Source organism: Podarcis melisellensis (assembly GCF_964234715.1).
Source record: "Podarcis melisellensis genome assembly, chromosome: 14".
Classification (NCBI taxonomy): Eukaryota; Metazoa; Chordata; class Lepidosauria; order Squamata; family Lacertidae; genus Podarcis; species Podarcis melisellensis.
This window is the reverse complement of record NC_138546.1, coordinates 26,141,033-26,163,772: the sequence shown is the minus strand read 5'-3', so window position 1 is coordinate 26,163,772 and position 22,740 is coordinate 26,141,033. Positions and strand designations below refer to the sequence as shown.

General features: G+C 47.0%; 1 protein-coding gene and 1 long non-coding RNA gene across 9 annotated transcripts in view; one reads left to right on the top strand and one right to left on the bottom strand.

The window, feature by feature from the left end:
• The window catches only part of LOC309356999, a 401,715-nt gene that overhangs the window by 115,982 nt on the left and 262,993 nt on the right, over nucleotides 1-22,740 (top strand). The window lies entirely within an intron of this gene.
• TLE3 (TLE family member 3, transcriptional corepressor) overlaps nucleotides 1-22,740 on the bottom strand; it is a 49,290-nt gene that overhangs the window by 19,748 nt on the left and 6,802 nt on the right. For 4 of the 8 annotated variants that reach the window (XM_081888524.1, XM_081888523.1, XM_081888527.1 and 1 more), the window contains exons 5-6: nucleotides 9,735-9,797; nucleotides 7,862-7,966 (exon numbers count right to left, since the gene is read on the bottom strand). In XM_081888524.1, the coding sequence (XP_081744650.1) occupies nucleotides 7,862-7,966; nucleotides 9,735-9,797 (168 nt within the window). The remainder of the gene's footprint in view (nucleotides 1-7,861; nucleotides 7,967-9,734; nucleotides 9,798-22,740) is intronic. The other 4 variants (XM_081888528.1, XM_081888529.1, XM_081888525.1 and 1 more) reach the window with 1 other exon arrangement.

Genomic DNA, 22,740 nt, shown 5'->3' with positions numbered 1-22,740 from the left:
TATCAAGGTATGCAAACTTTCCCAATCCTAGCCAAGGCCAAAACAGCACCAATAGCATTTGCCTTCCTGCCAGAGCATTGGAAAACCTGAAGCTTGCGCCTGTCCTTAGTTAATGATCCCCTCCTTTCCTCTAGGAGAGTCTTTGTCAACTTGCTGCCTACCTCCAGGTGTTTTTCCACTGCCACTCCCATCAAACCCAGCCAGGCACTGGGGGAACAGGCCATGCTCAATGCCAGGTAGTTAAGCACACTCACTTGGGCCTCACAATCAGGGTGGCAAGAAAAGGGAGCACTTTGCAGTGCTTCAGTGTGTGTTAGCAGGAGTAGGGGGAAAGCTACTTCCATTGTAAAAAATGAAGGGGTGATAGCTCCCCCACCATTAGTTGCACATAACCGTGTGGTCTTGTATGGCATTATTTGTCAGTATGCATTTAATATTAATTTACTTATGGACAGATTAATTTTTTGGGGGTTATTAACTGCAGTAATATTAAACTTTCTCTCTTTTTTTAGGAATCCAATCTTACTTATTTCACAAAATTTATACAGCACTGGATTGCAAAAAAATAAAACCCTCAAAGTGGTTTGCAAAAAAAAGATAAACAGTGTTATCAATAAAAAGAATCACCAACCATAATTTAAGATATCCAAAAGGTTAAAATAACAAACTAAAAACAGATTAAAACTTGCATCAACTTTCTCAACATCTGGGTAGGCTTGCCTTTAAAAAAATGTTTTTAGGAGGTGCCCAAAACAGTAAAGTGAAGGTGTTTGCCTGATATCAGTATCTTGTGTGTTTGGCAAACCTGCACAAGTTGAAACAAACAACACGAGCAAAAGTGTGATATGCACACATGCATTTTCACCAGAGGTTTTTGATCAGAGGTTGGCTGGCCATCTGCCAGAGATTCTTTAGGTGTGATTCCTGCACTGCAGGGGGTTGGACTAGATGACCCTCGGGGGTCCCTTCCAACTCTTATCATTTTTCAAAAATAGAAACAAATCAAGGAATAAGTGTGCAAGTGATCTCATGACGGCTGCCTGAAGCTAGGAACCTCTTGGTGTCCTGTCCCTTCGGCCTCCCAAGTTCATCTCAGCGGATTACACAAGATCACTTAACAGGGATCAGTTACCTCTATAGCACAACACAGGCTCACCGGCAGGGCAAAGGGGAGAGGGAGAGGGGTGTGTGTTAAAGAGAATGTGCCAGATCCTTTTCATTTGCTATGGGTCAAGGTGGGGTTCCTGGGAAGCAAGGAGGTTAAATGATGCAGGGCAAGTTGAAAGCCTGGAAATTCTCCCTCCCTCTCAGTTTTGCCCTGATCTGGGTGGAAGGCTGGCTTCACACCCATGGCTTGCAAGTTCGTAAAACCAACTTGGGTGGTGGGTAGGGAGCACTTATCTCAATATCACGGGGATACAAAAGGATGCCATAAGTTCAGTGTGCAGGGAAGAATTACTGTTAGGATATGAGAGGTTACGGCCACCATATAAGGACGTCTGGGCAGCTGAATATCTTGGTATGTAGAGTGGTTTTAATTGGATTATGTACATCCTGCTTCATGGCTTTGTTAACCGATTTAATGGTTCACCACTTGCATTAAATTTAGTCAAGTCTTCTAATCATTTCCAGAGCTACAAAGTGAATCCAGGGCTCGGTTTCAGAGGCTTGAAGCAAGGCAGGGGTGGGGAGGGACAGAAAGTCAACCACTCTGAGGTTTCTCTATAATCAAGTGACGTATAAATTTTATGGAACACACAGCAAACAAACAAATAAATGATTGTGCCCTGGGTGCACAAGGCGACTGGGTGAGGCGGAGCGGGGGGGGGGGGAGCCAAACATGTGGTCTTGTTGCGCATTACTCTAATGCTTCTGCCTTATGTGTTCTTTCTTCCAAAAAGGTGCAATGCTAGACGCAGGGACTGGTTATTTAGTTGTGTCCGATTCTTCATGACCCCATGGACCAGAGCACGCCAGGCACTCCTGTCTTCCACTGCCTCCCATAGTTTGGTCAAACTCATGCTGGTAGCTTCAAGAACACTGTCCAACCATCTTGTCCTCTGTCGTCCCCTTCTACTTGTGCCCTCAATCTTTCCCAACATTAGGGTCTTTTGCAGGGAGTCTTCTCTTCTCATGAGGTGGCCAAAGTATTGGAGCCTCAGCTTCACGATCTGTCCTTCCAGTGAGCACTCAGGGCTGATTTCCTTCAGAATGGACAGGTTTGATCTTCTTGCAGTCCATGGGACTCTCAAGAGTCTCCTCCAGCACCATAATTCAAAAGCATCAATTTTTCAGCGATCAGCCTTCTTGATGGCCCAGCTCTCACTTCCATACATCACTACTGGGAAAACCATAGCTTTAACTATATGGGCCTTTGTTGGCAAGGTGATGTCTCTGCTTTTTAAGATGCTGTCTAGGTTTGTCATTGCTTTTCTCCCAAGAAGCAGACGTCTTTTAATTTTGTGACTGCTGTCACCATCTGTAGTGATCATGGAGTCCAAGAAAGTAAAATCTCTCACTGCCTCCATTTCTCCCCCTTCGATTTGCCAGGAGGTGATGGGCCCAGTGGCCCCTTCATGGATCACTGCCTTGCCGTGGCGAAGGGGCTTGAATAACTCAGAGAAGCTATGAGCTATGCCGTGCAGGGCCACCCAAGATGGACAGGTCATAGTGGAGAGTTTTGACCAAACGTGATCCACCTGGAGGAGGAACCGGCAAGCCACTCCAGTATCCCTGCCAAGAAAACTCCATGGACAAAGGAGACACAGTACCCGCCTCTATTGTTCTCCCTCGGCTTGTTCCTTCCAGAAACACGGAAGTTGGGGGGATAATGTGCAAGAGACACATTCTCAGACTGATGCACCAGACAGGCCTCCATAGGAGATGTACCGCAAGCTAAGTGGCAGAACATGTGCCTGGCACGCAGAAAGGCCCAGATTCAATTCCAGATGGCATCGCCAAGAAGAACTGGGAGAGACTCCCTGAGAGTCACGGCCAGTCAGCGCAGACAACACTAAGCCAGATGGACCAAGGACCTGACTTGTTACGTGGCAGCTCCCAGTGTTATCAAGAGAGCGCTGCTTCAGTCTGCAACAAGGGATAGAAGATCATCCAGGAAGTCTCTCTTGAGACTCCAAAAAGGCTCAAGGCATTTCAAGTGTTATAGTTAAGAACCTAAAAAGAGCCTACAGGATCAGGCATATGGCCCATCTGGTCCAGCATCATCTTCTCACAGTGGCCAACCAGATGCCTGGAGGAAACCAGCAAGCAGGATTCGAGCACAAGAGCCCTCTCCCCTCCTGTGGTTTCCAGAAACTGGTATTCAGAAGCATTGCTTCCTCCAACTATGGCAGCAGAGCAGAGCCATCATGGCTAGTAGGTCTGTCTGAACAACAATGTCTTTAGCAGGCACCAAAGAGTGTACAGTGAAGGCACCTGCCGGATATCAATAAACAGGGAATAAGCATAAATCACTCCATGTATGAGATAAGCCAACAAGTGCAAGGTCAGCCAAGGCAATTGCTATGTTAATGGCCCAAGCCTAACTATAGGTGATAAAGGCATGTCAGCTCATGTGTCTTGTGCTGTGTGTCAAGGTCAGTCTTGAGAAGTGAGTTCAAGTCTGTACAATGTCTTGAATTGTTGCAGCAACAGAAATACTTAATGTTCTGTATCTGCAAAGCCTACAAGCTATATGTATTTATCAACATCCAGAACTGTGTTACTGAAGCCTTATCTTCTGCAGCAATAAACTATTTTGGACTTTAAGCTGCCTCTGTGGACAACTGCCACTACGTAAGATTCCCAACAGTTAAGGGCTTTATAATATAATAATAACACCCTGAACTTGGACAGTAGCAAATTGGCAACCAAGACAGATCTCTAAGCAGAAGTATAATATGCTGACAAGGCCCCCACTCCTGTCAGCCATACATATATTTGAAATTTTGCCTCCTCTTCTCTCTCTTATTCTCACCACCACCTCAATCTCCTGGGTAAGAGTCATTTCTTGGTTTTTCCTCAGTAAATGTGAAAGCAAGCTACATTTCCGCCTAAGCCAAGCGCAACCTTGTCAGCCTTCTGAGTCAGAGAGAGAGATCCACAGGAGCACAATAATTCCTGCTTTGGAGAAATCTGTCAGGTGGGCCATTATCCACTCGCAGAGCTGAGAGAGGTTTGCACTCCATCTCATCCAGGAAGCAATTACCTGCTGGAGAAGGGTGGGAGTGGGGTGGGGGGTTCAGAGGCCTCCATTGTTTACCTAAATTGAATTTCAATATCTGCCTCTGGCTGCTGTGACCTGCCTTGCAGCCTTTGAAAAGAGGAGCCCATTCAGGAACAGAGCAGTGTCTCCCCCCCCACCCCATTTCACACTCTTCCCCCACACCAAGCAGCAAAGCCCCCAAACAGCATTCACAAGATCCACAGAGCTACAATTCCCAGAGTTCCCTGGGAAGGAAGGATTAATTCTCAAAGCACACAGTAGCCCTGTGAGGAGAATGTGTCTCCTAACAATACTCAGCACCCTTAACTACAACTCCCAGGATTTTGGGGGGAGGAAATGTTCCACAAACATGGGGATACCACTGAGAAGGGCCGTTCCATTCTCTCATCACCACCCTTTGGGTATCTCAAGTGTGGCACCCAGAGAAGGGTCTCAGATTAAGACGATGAGATCTGGGAAAGCTCATGCAGTCCAAGACCTATAAAAGCAGAGCTATTTTTCTAGAAAAAGAACTCACTATAAATGCCTCCCTTGTTCGTTTATAATGGTAATGGTGCCCACCTGAGAGGTGCCCGTTCCGGCAAGCTCCGACTGAAAAAACAACAATGTGGCTAAGGTATGAGGGTCCTGGCCCCTCTTAAGACTTCATAGGTGTAAGAACAATCTGGCAGCCAGTACAGTCAGGACATAACTGGCAACGTAGGTTTGGACTTTCTGGCCACCATCAAAAATCTGGCTGCAAACAAGCACAAGCTTGTTTGCAGACACAAACAGTCTTCAAGGGCAGCCCAGCGTTTAACACTTTGCAGTAATCTAATGTAGACCTGACAGGCCTCTCTGTATGAAGAGGTCTCAAGGTATTTGGAGACTAGGGCAGTTGCGCCAACTGCAAGGCACCCAGAGGGGTAGCGAAGTGGGCCCCACCCACCACGAAGGAACAAGGCCCATTCAAAGTGTTTCCATATGTCATCACATTCCTTTGTCTGCAATGAATGGGGAAAGCTTTGATCTGCACATTAAAGTTCCTCCACTCCAAAATACAGCCCCCCCCACCAAAGGAGTCCTTTGCAGAGCAAAACAGTCTCGCCGTCACTGTTGCAAGCAGTCTATTTCCATGGGCCATTATAACCATGCAGGAAGAAGAGAGAGACACAGAGAGAAAATATGCCTAGGAAACAAGGAATTTGTTAAGGGGCAGTGGGATTTTTTGGGGGGTCGGGTGGGATCTGGTGTCATAGCAAGGCTGCTTTTTGACCCAAGGGTTCGTCTACCTTCATTTTTACAAGCAAACATGAGAGAAAACAAACACGTAGAATTCCAAATACTACCATTCACAATCAGAAGAACTACAGCAGAAAAACAAACAGGAAAGAGTTCCAGGTCATGTCATGTTAGCAACATCAACAGGAACAAGAAGTTAAGTAACTAAAACATCCATTATTGAGGGAGGGACTCAGCTGAACAAAGGCAAAGCCCTGGCTTCCCTGTGACCTAAACCCAAAGGGATTCTTCTTGCCCTGACTCTGCATCATTGGCAGCCAACACGGGACTCTATTTTGAACCACAACTCTCAGCAGATGGGGATGATGGCAGCTGCAGTCCACAACACCTGGAGGGACAAAGTGTTAGCCACACCTGTGCTGCCTCAATGCATCTGGGAGGCTGTTTACCAAAGAACCAGGAATCAGCTCAGAAGCGGCAGGTGTTTTGAGTCAGCAAATAAAACCCAGTTAGATAGAGCCTGTAAGATCTGCAGCACCTCCTGGAGCAAGGCAAGGCAACGGAAACACCAAACCGCCCCAGTTCAACATCACACATTGCACTACAACGGCGAAACAGAGACAGAACAGACCTCAGCGAAGCCAGGAGAAGGGCTAGCAATTGACGACCATTTTTTAAGTGTGTGTGTGTGTGTGTATAACACAAAGGAGAATGAACTCCAAGATTCTTCAGGAACGTTTTGAAGCAAAGCTACCCATATTGCATCCTGCAGGATCTGCTGAGGAGCAAATAAAAAGGTAAAGGGACCCCTGACCATTAGGTTCAGTCGTGACCGACTCTAGGGTTGCGGCGTTCATCATGCTTTATTGGCTGAGGGAGCAAATACTCTGGGCTTAATTTCATAGTCTAGCTCTAGATTTGCCAGGCATGCAAGGAAGGTCATCTTGCAAAGAATGTATATTTTTTAAAAAAACAAAATTCACAGAGGGATTTAAGTAAGGAAATAATGCATTAAATATATATATATTAGTGAATGCTTTGCACATTCCATTAATGCCCACAGTTACTCCCTGAGGGGCAAGTCCCTGTTGGCACCATTTTGCATTAAGCCAGCCAGCCCATCTACATCTTAGCAGGTTTCCCCAACTGGGCCATGTTAAATTTGGCTGTAATTCCTGCACTGCAATGGGTTGTGGGGGGGGGGGCGGTGTCAAATTTTGGCCTCGCTTCCCCCACCCCTTGTGGGACAAGGCAGTGTGCAGCCAACAGATTCCATGCCAAAGCACTTTAGAGACCCAAGTGGTATGAAAAGTTAGACCGCCCTGGTGTAGATGGTGTTGAGCTACATTGGCCTTATACACCGTATAAGGCACCTGCCTCTTACAGTTTATCTGCACATTGGAGGTGAAATAGCTCCAGGACTGGAGGGGAAGCTGAGCTTGCTCCATCAGGCCCCTTCAACTATCATCTGGGGGCAGTCATTGCCTCAGACTGATGCCATGGGAGAGATTTGCTGGAGGCCCAGCTCTATTGGGCATCTTCTGCCCTTGAACTGCACCAGTAGGTCATTCTAGGAACAAGTGTTCAGAAATTGGAGATTTTATTTTCCTCTTCCCTCCCCGTCCCCTTTCCTTGAGTTCCATGTCTTTTTGGGATTCTAAGTTGTGCAGGCAGGGGCTGCCTTGTTTGGGTATGCCCCTCCGGGAGCCTTTTTGGCTGAAGAGAAGGGTACAAATGCTCTGAAAGCAGTGGTTCTCAAAGGGGGCAGTATTGCCCTCCCAGGGGCAGTGGGATTACTTGGGGGGCACTAGGAGGCAAGGGGGTGGCAGAAGGTCACTAAACAACTATTGGACTTTGAAAAGCTGGCATCACAGGATCATGTTCATCAATTTCGTTGAATTAATTCAACTAAATAGTTTTAACTGGCTTTTGAATCAATGCACAATTGTCACTGTTTTAACCTGATTGCATTATTGTCTTCCTTAGCGGGCTGTGCAAACTGCTATTCTGAATAATGCTTTTTATAGGGCAGGGGATGAGTTTATGGAACCGATGGTGGCCCAAAAAATGTTTTGGGAAATAAATAAAGAACAGGATCACTCTTCAGGCTGCTCAAGAGCCCAGCAGCCAACAAACTGGGGGGGGGGGCGCACATTATAATTAAAACCATGTGTGTGGGCAAGAAACAAGACGGAAGCTCTTTCTGCCCCGGCTGCTGGGAGAAATTTAAACCAGGCATTTGGTCTCCAGCCCTCTGGAGACACAGCAGCAACATGGGCCGAGCAGAGAGGCTGCTTTTAGCTCAGGGCAGCGGCAGTGTTGTTTGCAAACGCAGCCCTTCTCTGAAGCCACGGCAGGGAGGGCAGGGCTGTCTCTGTTTACGGTAAATGATAGGAATAAAGGGGTAATACACACGGTGAGAGGCAGATTGGGAACTCCACGTACCCCGATGATGGCGTTCAGCTCCGTCATCGTGACCTGCTTGGCACGCTCAACAGCCTGAGCCACTTGCTGTTGGTGCTGCGGGGACACAGAGAGAGAAAGTCTTGAGGCACCCTGCATGCAAGGAAAATGCCAACAATCGAAAGGTACACCGGTTCGGCTTTACAGTGGTACCTCTATTTATGAGCACGATCCATTACAGGGTGCCATTTGCACCCGAAAAGTCTGTAAGTAGAGTGCCACTAGTGTGCATGCACGAAGCGCGCAGATCGCGTGCGCTGGCAATGAACCCGGATGTAAACACTTCCAGGTTTGCCACATCCGCAACCTGAACAGCCGCAACGTGAAGCAAACGTAACATGAGGTATGACTGTATTTAATTTATAGCTCAACTTTTCCTCCAAGGAGCTCAAGGTGGTGTACACAGGTCTCCCTTGTCTTATTTAATCCCCACAACAACCCTGCGAAGTAGATTAGGCTCAGAGAGGCTGGGACTGCCCCCCCCGTCACATCCAATGAGCTTCATGGCAGAGTGCAAGGGGTGGAGATTTACCCTGGACCCTCCCAGCTCCTACTTTGACACTCCCCACCAAGGGAATTCTGGGAACTACCAAGTCTGTGGGGCACCCCAGAGAATTCTGATAGCCAATTATCAGCCTCGCCCCAATGCCACGCTGCCAAGAACCCCCTGTGCAAGGAAGGCCTGGTGATTAAAGCCAGATTTGCAGAGTGGATGTGTCCCGAAGGACTCACAAAAACAGAGGGGAAGAGATGTACTCAAGAGATCAGAAGCTGCTTCTTAAGAATTTGGTCGTACATCAGTATTTCCTGTCTTCTGGTACGTTTCTCTAAGGAAAGGGGGCTGGGAAGTCTTTTATGGCTAAAGGCCACAATCCCTCTTAGAAAACTCTCTGAGGGTCATATGTCAACACTGGGTGTGGCCAAGCAGTCAAACACCCTCCCAGCCATTTACCGTATTTTTTGCTCTATAAGACTCACTTTTTCCCTCCCAAAAAGTAGCGGGAAATGTGCGTGTGTCTTATGGAGCGAATACAGGCTGTGCAGCTATCCCAGAAACCAGAACAGCGATCCCTCTTGCTGTTCTGGCTTCTGAGATTCAGAATATTATTTTTTCTTGTTTTCCTCCTCCAAAAACTAGGTGCGTCTTATGGTCTGGTGTGTCTTATAGAGCGAAAAATACGGTAATTTTTTTGGGGGGGTAGAAAAAATCATTTCATCGTTTCAAACCTAATTAGGGTTAGGGCAAGAGGCTGTGACTGCCCTCCAAAGGTCACACTCAGTGAGCTTCATGGCTGAGTGGGAAGTTTGAACCCTCGTCTCCCCCAGGTTCTGGTCCTCATGTAATCCCTACAACAACCCCAAGAGGTAGGTTAGGCTGAAAGAGGCAATGATTGGTCCAAAGTCACCCAGTGAGTTTTTTTGAGTCAATTGGAGGATTTGAACCCTGCTCTCTCCCAGATCTTACACCGACACTCTAACAGTTACACCACACTGGCTCTCAAAACTGGCTGCTAACACTGCTTTGTGGACAAGTCCCAGAGACACAAGTCCATCCTCTGGGGAACTTGCAGGAAGCATTTATTGGCTAAGAAAGAAGTAGCTCAGGATGGTACTGAAGCAAAATGGTGGGTCAACAATTATCCCACACTTGACCAAATTAAGTGGTGATTCTTCTGTCTATCCATCGACCCATTACTGCACCAGTCCAGCCCTCCTCTCTGCAACCAGGTCTTTAAAATGAGAGGAGCATTTGGTCTCAACCCTAAAGGGCTCCTCTGCAGATTTGGCTTACTTCTCCCACAGCAAAACCCCTTGGCATCCTTACCTCTTGCGACAGAAAAGGCATGATCTGGGCTAGAATGGTGTTCAGCCTTTTAGCGATCTCCGTCTAGAAAGAAGATAGGAAAGAGAGAGAGAGAGTCAATTTACTGTCATTCAGATACCATATTACAGATGTGTGTGGGGGGTGGGGGGGTAAGGGGAGGAGACACGATCCAGGGTTTAGAAGCAGCTGCAACGAAAGCTTTGCAACCCCCGGAACAGCATGCCCACATCCTTAGCTGAGATTCCTGCATTGCAGGGGGTTGGACTAGATGACCCTAGGAGTCTCTTCCAACTCAACATTTAAATGATCCTATAATTAGTCAAGTTTCCAGTAACCCAAGGCCGAATGGAAAAGAGAAGTCTTTGGCTCAGCTGCCATGCAGCAACTACAGATTCCATATGCATGTTTGTAACAGCAGCAGTATGACTACATTTAAACCATACATTTAAAGCACTATGATACTATTTTAAACAGTCACGGCTTCCCCTAGAGAATGCTGGGAGCTGTAGTTTTTTAAGGGTGTCCCCCTATTCCCCTCCCAGAGCTACAATTCCCAGAGTTACCTGTGAAGAGGGACTGATTGTTAAACGACTCTGGAAACTGTAGTCCTGGGAGAGGAACAGGAATCTCCTAACACCTATCAGCAGCCTTAACTACAGATCCCATGATTCTTTGGGGGGAGCCAAAATTGGTATCACAGTGCTTTATGTTCCAGGCCTATTGCAGTATCCTGCAATACTGTAGTTGGGTGGGGCAGGGGGAACAGGGCACAAGCACACATCAAGTTTCTAATCCTCATGAACCCATAGGTGAGCTTGGAAGTACACAGAGAGCATCTGGCGAAACGTCAGGACTCAGACATCCTTCACTGCAAATACATGCAAAATACACAGGAGCACTTCTTTATTCCAGGAGGTTTTCAAGGATACGTAGTACCGGCACCTCTTTTTTTGTTGTTAAAAAGTGTGGCACTTCCTATAACCACTTCATGGTGAGTACTGGCACCTATTTTTCTAGGGGCGGGGGGAGCAGGAAGCATTGTACAAGCCTGTCCATTTCATCCAGGATGTAGAAGGGTTAATAAAAGACAAGCACTCCTGGACCAGGGCAGCTGTTAAAACAGTTCTGGGTTCCAAGGCAAACAAAATCTGATCACTGGCCAAGGAATCCACAAACAAGGCTAACAATGGAGGCTGGTCAAAAGCACACATTGGAATGGGATCAAATGATCCAAAATTCCTTTTCATAAGTCAGAGCAGCTTGTTATCAATAAAGCATTTAATTTTTAAAAATGATTTAACAACTCAAGACACATCTCCTGAAAGCCAAAAGGTCCTCTGTTCTTACAAGCTGCTGATTTTCCAGTGAAGGCTATCCAAACAATATCTCTTCTCCTTTGGACAGGAAAAGCTACAGCGAGCATGATGCATGTAGTAGAAACTATTTCTCTTCTAATGGGCTTTGAAAACTGTAGAGGAAGCCTCTGATTCCTGCATTCTACTACTCTTCCCCTTTCACAGAACATCAGCTGCAGGAAACATTTATATGCAATGTTTTAATGCTTGTTAGTTAATAATTGCTTGCTCCCAGGATCAAAGGAGGGGGCACTATTTTCCCCCTCCCCCATAATATTTATATACCACTTGATTGTAGAAAACCTCTAGGTGGTTTACAAAAAGAATTTAAAAAACCATCTTGTTACTAAGAACAAAACACACACACCCAAATTTGTTGTTGTTTAGTCGTTTAGTCGTGTCCGACTCTTCGTGACCCCATGGATCAGAGCACACCAGGCACTCTAGTCTTCCACCGCCTCCCGCAGTTTGGTCAAACACCCAAATTTACAAACAAGCAATTAACTAAAAACACATCAGCATTCTGCATAAAACAATAATGTTTTTAGCAGGTCCTGAAAAGAGTACAGGAACAATGCCCCCTGCCTGATGTCAAGAGGCAGTGAGTTCCAAAGTGTACGCTGCTGCCTACACTTCCAAATGTGGAATGGGTGTTCTGCAACACCTGTAACAGCGCCAGTTCTGCAGACTGATGAGGTCGAGAGAGCAATCTATGGAGTAAGGGAGATTAGGCGGCCTGTTGGCAGGAGAATAATCCTCTCTCTTCCAGTGTCATGGCAGCAAAGGGTTAACCAACAATGGAGTGAACAGCAGATAAACAGGAGCATTCCACCGAAATTTGATCTGCCATCTCCTCCTGCCCCCAATTAAAAAGTTCAGCTAGGAAGCAGCTCTGCATCTGCAGTCTCCGGAAACCCCTTTTCAAAAGCTTGGAACAAATATCAGAACCAAATAGTAACCAACCAGCCTTTCCCCACTCCCCACCCCAAGAACAGGCAATCAAAAGGAACAGCATCCTGGTTTGCCCAGAAAGAGAAGCTTTTGCCCCAGTGGCACAAACCCCCAGGCACACACCCCTCCCCCTACAGAGAGGCTCAGGGGCAAAAGAAATGGGCTGCTCACTCCAGAAACCACTGCCAGCAAGACACCACAGAGTCCTGTGGCCTCTGAAGACAGCCTCTGCCAATCTGGTGCCTTCTAATCTAGAGGTTTTCAACTAAAAGGTAAAAGTTAAAGGACCCCTGGACAGTTAAGTCCAGTCAAAGGTGACTATGGGGTTGTGGTGCTCATCTCGCTGAGGGAGCCAGCGTTTGTCCACAGACAGCTTTCCGGGTCATGTGGCCAGCATGACTAAACCGCTTCTGGCACATGGAGGACCATGATGAGTGCCAGAGAGCATGGAAATGCTGTTTATCTTCCTACCAAAGTGGTACCTATTTATCTACTTGCACTGGCATGCTTTCAAACTGCTAGGTTGGCAGGAGCAGGGACCAAGCAACAGGAGCTCACCCCTTCGTGGGGATTCGAACTGCTGACCTTCCGATAGGCAAGCCCAAGAGGCTCAGTGGTTTAGACCACAGTGCCACCCGCGCTATCAATACCTCTTAGCCACAATGGCTATGTTCTCCCTCCACCTTTGGTCTGATCCAGCAGGTTCTTATATTCCTATGGACAACAGCACTAGGACTGATGAGAGCTGAAGTCCAAAATGTCTGGAGGGCACCAGGTTGGCAAACGCAGCCTTAAATACACAATGGTTTTATTGTGGTGGGGGATTCCACAGGTTAGAGGACATCCAACCAATCAGGGCTGGAGAAAATTCTAGGATGATTAAGACAAGACTTGCTACACCCTCTCAGCAGCCTTAGAGTCACAGAATTGTAGAATTGGAAGGGACTCTGAACGCAGCAACCACACCTTGACCGCTGCTACTCTGGCTGGAAATTCCTCATGCTAAATCTTGCTACCAAATGTATTCCCTTTGCTCTGCTCCTCCCTTCAAGTCCCACAAGGGTACGGAAGCCGTTTAAAATCAACAAGCAGGTCACGAAAACTCACAAAATTAAAAGTTATCATTAGAGGCAGCCTAAAAACTAAACACTGAGGTACTCTGGGGTCCCAGACAGGACGCAGATGGCCCTTTTGTCACAAAACTTGAGTTGTAAATATTTCTGCCGTTGGCAAGGATTTCAGAAGCAAACTTTTGTTAGGTGTGTTTGTGTGTGTGTGTGGCGGGTGTGTGTGGAAACCTCCAAGTTTTACATTCCGAAACATGGCCTCACATCAAAGCTACACCTTCCCGCTTAACATCCAATTCAATAGTCCATTTTAAAATATTTGTTCGCTTAAGTTTGACAAATGAAAAATTTAAAACTCACTTGTCCCTGGTTAGGGCTGAATGAAGGCCTGCCAGGAGAGAGGCGGGGGTCTTGGAAAATGCACCCTCCTCATAAATTCACCCCATTCATTACAGCATTTCAGCCCCCTTTGCCCCTCCCCACCAACCAACCTTAATTCATCACCCTCCCGTTTCCACAGCAACCCTAACCCCTCATTCCCCGCTAGGACATTATGCAAATAGCTCCTTTGCCTGACCGCAGCTCTCTGCAAAAATCACAATGCCTGTGCCAAGGCAGGTCGCATTCTGCTGAGTGCAGGAGCCGCCAATCACATTGGCTCCACAAATTAACACTGGATAAAAGCCACACTTGGGAGAGGAACCGGCAGCTGCGGGTGCAGACAGAGACACTGTCAAGTGAGTGATGGTGAACAAAGGCAACTTCAGCCCACTTAGGAAAAACAGATTCCATCAAGTGCAGTGAGTCCAGGAGCCAGGACCAGAATTCTTGTCATATGCACAGAATGCTGACGAATGCAATTTTTGGACAGGTCTGTGACACATCCCAAGAGATGGCAGCAATCACTGGGCGTGATTTAGATAAAGTCAATGCCAAGCAGGTGGGGTCATGACCCAATGAAAAGCAATTGAAAGCCTGTGTGGTGTTGGTGGTTATAGTGTCAGACTAGGACCCGAGAGACCAGGGTTCAAATCCCCACTTGGCCATTATGTAGTTCAGTGGGTAACCTTGGGCCAGTCACTCAGCCTAACCTACCTCACAGGGTTGTTGCAGGGACTAGGACCTGAGGAGACCAGGGTTCGAATCCCCACTTGGCCATGAAGCTCATCCTCTTTGTGCTGGGAGATGACACTCACCGGAAAAGTAAATTTTTAAAGAAGGAACCTCTCAAAGCTTTAGCAGTTTTCTCACCTCAAGAGTGAAGAACAAACTCACTTTCTCTTCTGCCAAACATGAGGCCAAGCTCACCAGGGAAGAACATTTGGGGGGACAATCACAGCACTCAAAAGCAAGACTAACTGCCTGCTGACTTAAGTCCATCTTGAAGGAACACGACCCTGAAAATCTCCCAAAGAAATGGATTCTCCCTGAGTTGTTGCCAACTGACCAGATGCCCACCAACTCCACCCCATGTCCAAATCTTCAACTCTACATCCCTGTCACCCAAGCCTATTGCCCCTTCTGCTACCTGTCATCTACACAGACTCGCCACCCTCCATATCAGAGGGCAGACAAATGCGGTGCCCGCAAGGGGCGATGGGAGCAGGAGGGCAAGACAGGCAGAGGGCACCCACTTGGTTGGCCCACAGTCCAGCAAGCTGTGAAAAGGGAAACCCAAACAGTCGAGGAGAGGGAGCGACTATGCAGAAGAGGTTGCACTGTTTGGGGTTTTTTAGAGAAAAGAAGAGCAAGAAGAGACATGTTGGAATATTCAGGACAGATAAATGGAAGTCCTTCACCCAGCGCATAGCTTGGGTGGCTTTAAAAGAGGGTTAGACAAGTCCACGGAGAAAGGCTATCATTGGCTACTAGGTACGATGGCTGTGCTCTGCCTTCAGAGTTAGAGAAAGCAATGCATCTGAATAGCAGTTGCTGGAAGCCAGAGGAAGGGAGGGTGATCTTGTGCTCGAATCCTGCTTGCGGGTCTCCCAGAAGAGGCATCTGGTTGGCCACTGTGAGAACAGGATGCTGGACTAGATGGGCCATTGGCCTGATCCAGCAGGCTCTCCTTATCTTCCTATTTCTGCCCAGTTAGCTCTTTAGACAACCCCACTGCCTTACCATCATTTTTTATTTGTATGGCGCCTTTCCACAGTTAAAAAAACAATGCTCAAGGTGGCTTACAGCATAACAAGATTTACATAATTACAAAAGTCATAAAGAATAAACCACATCAAAAAAATACACAACCAAACGGGAAACAATTTCCACATAAATCAAAATCTTAGATGTTATTATTTTATTAGATTTTTTTCCAGCTGTGGGTTGTTGTTTTTTGATATTGCATTTTCTGTTGTTGTGGTGGTTGTTGTTGTTTTATTTGTACCCCACCCATCTGGGTTGCCCCAGCCACACTCTGAGTGGCTGTTGTTGTTGTAACCTGCCCTGGGGACCTTAGGGTGAAGGGCAGATGATGATGATGATGATTGCCATTTGGGTGCTGAACAGTGTTCATCCATTTAGTGCAAGGGTTTCTGTTTCAGAAGCAGGACTTTCCCCTCCCCTCTCACTCGCCAACATTCTCCCCCATCCTTCCCAAATCTGCTCCAGAGGGTTGTGGGGGGCTTCTGAAACAGATTTAGGGGGCACGCAGGAGAATCGAGCCCCCCGGGGAGTGAGCAGAGGGGTCACCAAGCACCCCTGCTGACATTTGGCTTGGCAGAGCAGGCCAGCCAGCCAAGAGGATAAACGAGTTGAGTTCCTCCCTTTCCCTTTGGAAAAAACAACAACACAACAACACACACAGCCACCTATCTGCTTCTGCATACCACCCCCCAGTTCCCCAAGGAGTCTTTAAGGGCAGAGGCGGGCAGGGGAAAGGGATGGGGATGAGGCCATCCGCCCAAGTGCCTCCAGCATTTGTTGAAAGCAGAATATAGTCTCTCTAAGCAGATGAAAATAAGGTCCTCTTGAGCCTCCAAGCGGTTCTCACTCGGGGAGACAATTAGGGGCACTTCTAGCTGTCTAGCACTCGCTCAAGTGCACTCTTCAACCAGGCTCTCAATGGCGTGTTGAAAGCTATTTGCGGCAGCAAAGCGTTATTAGCCAGGATGGAGAGCGCCGCTGATGAGAATTAAATTCAGGGAGGAGTGTGGGCGCGCGTGGGCGCAAACGGTTATTACGGATTTGCCAATCGCATGAGGCAAACGAGGCCGATTCAGGAGATAAAAATAAGGACGCCCAGCCAGGAGATTCAACAGATATTTGGGGCGGCAGCGAGGTGGGTGGGTGGGTGGGGGGTTTGTAATGTGAATCCAGGCGTCCCTGCCATTAACTAAAGGAGCTGAGCTAAATGGGAGGGGGCTCCCGCAACTCGGGGGGGGGGGTCTCAAGCACTTGGCAGATTCCTAGTATTATCTCTTAAGGAGATCACTAGCTGGAGCTCAAAGCAGAGAGGGCTGGGTGGGGGTGGGGGTGTCTCACCAGCAGGTCCCACTAGGCTGAAAAGGCACTCTGGTTTGGACAAACAGGCCAAACCCTACGCCAAAGGATAAATGGACATAAATCAGGAATCACAAGACAGAGAAACCAGGAGGAGAACACTTCAGTCTCCCAGGACATTCTATACAAGATCTCAAAGTAGCTGTCATGTTACAAAAGAATTTCAGAAATAGACTGGAAAGAGAAGTTGCTGAATTACAACTTATTACCAAACTTAAAACCATGGAGACCCCTGGTCTGAATAGAGACATTGGATTCTTATCTCATTATACATAATAAAGCTACAGGTTTACCACACCTACCAACCAATCACCCATTCCCACCACCCTTCTGAGTAATACCCCTCCCCACCCTCTCACTCTATATAAAGGTCTGGTGACTTCTGTTTCAGAGTACAGTGGTACCTTGGGTTAAGTACTTAATTCGTTCTGGAGGTCCGTTCTTAACCTGAAACTGTTCTTAACCTGAAGCACCACTTTAGCTAAGAGGGCCTCTCGCTACTGCCGGGCCACTGGATCACAATTTCTGTTCTCATCCTGAAGCAAAGTTCTTAACCTGAGGTACTATTTCTGGGTTAGCCGAGTCTGTAACCTGAAGCTTCTGTAACCTGAGGTACCACTGTATCTGAAGAAGTGTGCATGCACACGAAAGCTCATACCAAGAATAAACTTAGTTGGTCTCTAAGGTGCTACTGGACAATTTAAATTATATATATATATATATATTTCTACCGCATCAGGCCAACACAGCTACCTACCTGGCTTTCCTCTGCTCACCCAATTAGGCAGATACCTAATTTTACCTATTTTATTTTACCTATTTTAAAGCAAGAAGCTTAAACAGCTATTTTAACTGCTACAATGCAGCACAAAGTCAAAACTATGGCACTCACTCCCACAAGGAAGCAGGGATGGCCACCCATCTAGACAGTTTTAAAGGGTTACCAAATTGTATCGATGGCTGCTAGCTATTATGGCTATGCTGCCCGCAGCTGGAAGCAGCAATGCTGCTGAGTGCAGTTGCTGGAAACTGCAAGAGAGGAGAGGACTCTCGTGCTCATTAGTTTGCCAAAGGCAGGAGTCCTTGCGCCACACAAAGGACCACTCACAGGCAGCTTAAACCTGCTGTGAAATTTTGCTTTAAGAGCATCCTTCAATCTGTCTGGATGTATCCTAAGTGGCGACGAGTTGTACTTGATGCATTTTTAGGCCTTTTGGAGAAAGGCTCAGTGGCAGCACCTGCTCTGCGGGCAGAAGGTCCCAGGTTCAAACCCCAGCAGCATCTCCAGGTAGGGATGGGATGCCAAAACCCCCGAGAGTTTCCACTGCTACCAGTCAGTGTAGACAATGCTGAGCTAGATGGACCAGTGTTCTGACTCAGTGTCAGCTTCCCATGCTCCCAACTTCTCCTAGTTATCCACTGCTCATCAAAGCCTCCAGACAGCCGCTCCCGCTGCAATTTCCCCAAAAGAAATCTCCTCCGTTTTTTATATACTCAAAGACAAACATCCACCAAGGAACCCTGCGCTTTGCTCTGCCATGCTAGTCTGGAGGGCACAAAACAGCATGAATCATTCAAGCGTCTACCCGATGGTGTGCAGATAAAGCTAATGCAGGTCACCTGAGAAGTCTGTTAGCTCAGAACCTCCTTGCTCAGCAGCCACACCACTATTAGTGGCTGGGATTTACTTGCAGGAATATCTTGGCCAGAGGAGGAGCAACAGGGGTCTTTTCATTCAGGCCTTCTATTTAACACCTCCTGGCTGCGTTTCTTCAGTGTGTGTGCGCATGCGCCCGCACATGCACCCAAACACATATGGCAGCTTGTGTTAACAGCTGTTCTCATCCAGCGGCTAAATAATTTTTTTTAAATGATTGAACCCTTCTCTCTTCCCACTCAGGATTCACAAGTAGTAAAAGCCAATCAATGACTAATCCTTAAACAGAGGCCATTCAAAGGCAGCCTGCACAAAACCCACCAATGTGTTCTCATTTGATAAAATTTACACACTGCTTGGCTGTTGTTGTTTTTTAAAAAGCTCAAAGTAAGAGAAATTAACAACAATTTAAGACATTCGAAACATTAGCATAGACTAAAAACAGGTAAGACTTGCATCCAATTTCTAAACATCTGGGTAGGCTCAGCTGAACACAACTGTTTATAGCAGGTGCTCAAAGAGGACAGTAATGCACCTGCCTGATATCAATTGGCAGGGAGTTCCAAAGTGTAGGTGCTGTCACACTAAAATACCAAGTTCTTTCTCTTCCTGCTGTGTGAACAGTTCCACACTGGATGGATTGTTTTGAAACACTACAAATCCTCCAATGCCGGCTGTGTAATGATAGCCTTACATTTTTATGTATATAGGAAGATTACCCTAGAATTCCTTGACTGTTCCCCCAGGATATCATCCCAGAAGTCATGAATTGCCAGATGGAATCCTTTGGGGATGAGCAAGTATTAACAACAGACTAAAACACATACCCTGAATCACCATGACACTAGGAGCAGCTGAAACAAAGGAGATAGCAGTGTTGGGGCTCACTCCCACTAGGACTTGAATGGGATGTCTGAAAGCTTTCCATTTCTTATATGAATTGGGGATTGGTGAGGGGCTTTCCCCAGGCAAAGAGGAGCCCACAGGTGGTTTCCAAACCACCCTAAACCCTTTCAAAGCCATGGAAACACAGAGGAAGCAGAATTAAAATTATTCCCCAGAGGCCACTTGAAACAAGTAACTGCTTTTGAAAGAGTCATCCTACAGACTTCAAGGGGCATTTTTTTTACAGTCAAACAGTGTATAAATTTCATGAAATAAATAAACAAATAAATCCTGCTCCAGCTAAAAGAGGTCAATCTCTCAAGCTTAAGGGTGAAAAGAGAAAAGTATTTCCCTGTTGTCTAAAGACAAATAAGATTGGCAGCAAGCGTGTTTCCCTGGGGACAGTCATCCCCAAACAGGGAGGGCCACCACCAAAAAGGCAAATGCTCATGGAACCACCCGTGGAGAAGCAGGGGCGCATGAATTCCAACACAACTTAGAATTAAAGGGATCTGACATGCTCAGCAACTATACAGAATGTCTTACATTCAAGAGAAAAATACATTTTTAACGAAGACTGGGTGAGGCTTTGTTCCCAGCCATCTCTAGGCTTCTCAAGACACCCCAAACCATCTTTGCTTTCATTCTGTCTTTCCCCTGCCCCACCACACCCATTGCAGGGACCTCACCCAACTATGAACGTTGTTCCATGGGGTCCCAGATCCGGCCAGGTGAGCACATAATGGACAGCCCCGCACTTCTCTCTGCCGTCACCAGGCAGACATTTGCCTTCAAATCAAATCCCACAAAAGCCACAGTCGCCCCAAACAAGTCCCATTAGACCAGCTTTCTTCATCCTGGCCACTTTGCCCTCCAGATGTTCTGGATGAAAACTGGGAGTCGCCATTCAAAACAGCTGGAGGACCCCAGGTTGGCAAAAGCAGCATCAATGTGAGTGGATGGGCGCGAAGGCAAGGTGAGAGGAGAGCCAACTCCCTGCTACCAGCTGAGCCCAGCAAATCCTCTTCCCAACCTGCTGGAAGAGGCAAGGCGAAAAGGCAGATTAAAGGATCGGTTTTCCCTCCCCTCGCAATCAAGGCAGCTCATTTCATTTCGTTCAATAATCCTTAAAATGCCATCTCCAACCAAAAACATCACACAGACACATCGACTACAAAGCTGCCCGCCCACCCCCTCGCGCAGATATAAATCTGACATAATTACCAGCCAGGGAACCCGGCATCAAAAGGAGCCGTCCCCCAAAGCAAGATGTAGGCTGGGAGGGGTTTGCTTGCAGAGAGTGAATTATCCCCCCCCCCCCGAAAAGAAGAAAAACAACAACCACCCAGCCAAATTGCCAAGTCTGAAGAGTCCCTCTCTGGCACTTTCTTCGCCTCCACAGGCTTTCAAAGCTCGAAATCTGCAGCCGCTAATTTACGACTCTCTTAGAGGGGCAAAGATATAAAGCAGCAAATGGAAATAGGCCTTTAAATCAGGTTTGAGAGCAGAGTTCTGGAGGGCAGCAGCCACACAATAAGGGGAAGGGAGACTCTCTCCACTGGGCCAGAAAGCTTTGATAGGAAAAATACCAAAGTGTCTCTCAGTACCCTGGTTCAGTTGCCTGGGACAGCCAACCGAGGTATCAAGAGACTTTGGGGTATTTTCCCCAACAGCTTCTAAACTCTCCTTATTTCTTTATTGCATTGGTTGGTTGCTCTTTTGGCCGTAAGTGACCTGTAGAGAATGAGGCACACGTTGAAGCCCAGTTTAAAAAGAAGAATACAAAAACCTAAAAAGCGCAAGATCTCTTACGTCTTGGTCAAAAAGCCCACCTGGTGTCCTGTGTCCAGTTCTGGGCAACACAGCTTTACAAAAGATGTTGGTAAGTTAGGACATGTGCAGAGGTGGGTTTGTTTAGCAGAGATACGATAGCCATTCTCAAATATCTGGAGGGAAGATGGCGCAAGCTTGTTCCGGAGGGTAAGACCAGAACCAATGGATTCAAATGACAAGAAAGGAGATCCTGGCTAATCGTTAGGAAGAATTTTCTGAGGGCAAAAGCAGAGGAATTGACTCCGCTGGAAGAGTGTGGACTCCTGTTGTTGGGAGGTTTTTAAACAGAGTTTGGATGGCCATCTGGCAGGGATTCCTTAGCTGTGATTCCATCACAGCCTAAGAAGAGCCACTGGGTAAGGCCAGCATCCTCTCCCTACAGCGGCCAACAAGATGGCTGAGGTTAAATCAGCAAGCAGGTTTCATGCACAATCTCCCCTCCTATGGTTTCTAGAAACTGGTGTTCAGAAGCATTGTCTGCCTCAAACTTTGATGACAGAGCGTAGTCATCATGGCTGGTAGACATCAATGGCTTTCCCCTCAAAAAATTGGTCCAATTCTGTTTTAAAACCATCCAAGTTGCCTCCTGAGACTGTTTAACCATGTAGTGCATGAGGAATCAGGGAGCTGGACTAAATGACTTGGGGTACCTTCCAAGGCTACAATCTTATGGTTCTATGGTCCGCTGTTAAGCTCCAGCTCTTCCCCTCCAAGGCATCACAACTAATCAGGCCTGATCTCAATAACTTCATTCCTTGAAGTTTTGCTATCATGCGCCCAGGCCCTAGGCTCCTTAAGGTTTTAAGCTTATCAAGGAAGCAAATCGCATTCCCAAACAGCTCAGCTTGTTCTGCCCTTGGGGGGAGGAGAAGGGGGGGCGGGGAGCCATTAGAGTAAGACAGAAGTTGCCTCTTTGCCAGACAAACAGGTGGGGCTGCAATACTCATTAGATGCTATCGCCTGGAAGAGGAGTTTAACTCTTTGCAAGCCAGTCACTCTCGGGAAATGGTGGCAGTTCAGCCGAATTTGACTATGGGGTCTGAACTTTTGTCACAGACAGCTTTTCCGGGTCATGTGGCTACCGAGAAAAGGGGTAGGGGATCTGGCAGAGCTATAGGGGGTTGGGAAAGGATTCCAAATTCCCAGTGGTCCAAGTTTTTTGGGGTTGGGAGAGGGCCTCTTTTACAGCACACTTTGCCAACCCCGTACCCTCCAGTTGTTTTGGCCAACAACTCCATGCTGGCTGGGGATGATAAGAATGGTTGTCCTAAAACAGCACCAAATTGGAGAAGGTCGTCTTACAAGCACTGACCAAATTACTTGTTTTCTGCTGCTCCAGAGGGTAGCATCTGAACCAATGGATTCAAATGACAAGAAAGATTTCAAGTCAACATTAGGAACAACTTTCTGAAAGCAAAAGCTGTTCAACAGCGGAACAGACTCGCTCAGAAGGAGGTGGACTCTCAGTCATTTGAGGTTTTCCACAGGGGTTGGGTGATCATCTGTTAGAGGATCTTGTATTGCAGGGGATGAGACTAGATGACCTGCAGGGTCCCTTCCAATTCTAGGATTCCATGACCACTTTCACAGTCTCATCTGCCTTCTATCCATCCCTATGTGTGCACCACAGTCTACTCCCTTTTGACTCTGCCCATTCTTTAAAGAAGCAGTCATTTGGTGAGATTATGTAACAAAAAAGTGCGCCCTTGAACACATACAAAGCACATTTCTATCAACACTCATTTATTTAGAGGAAC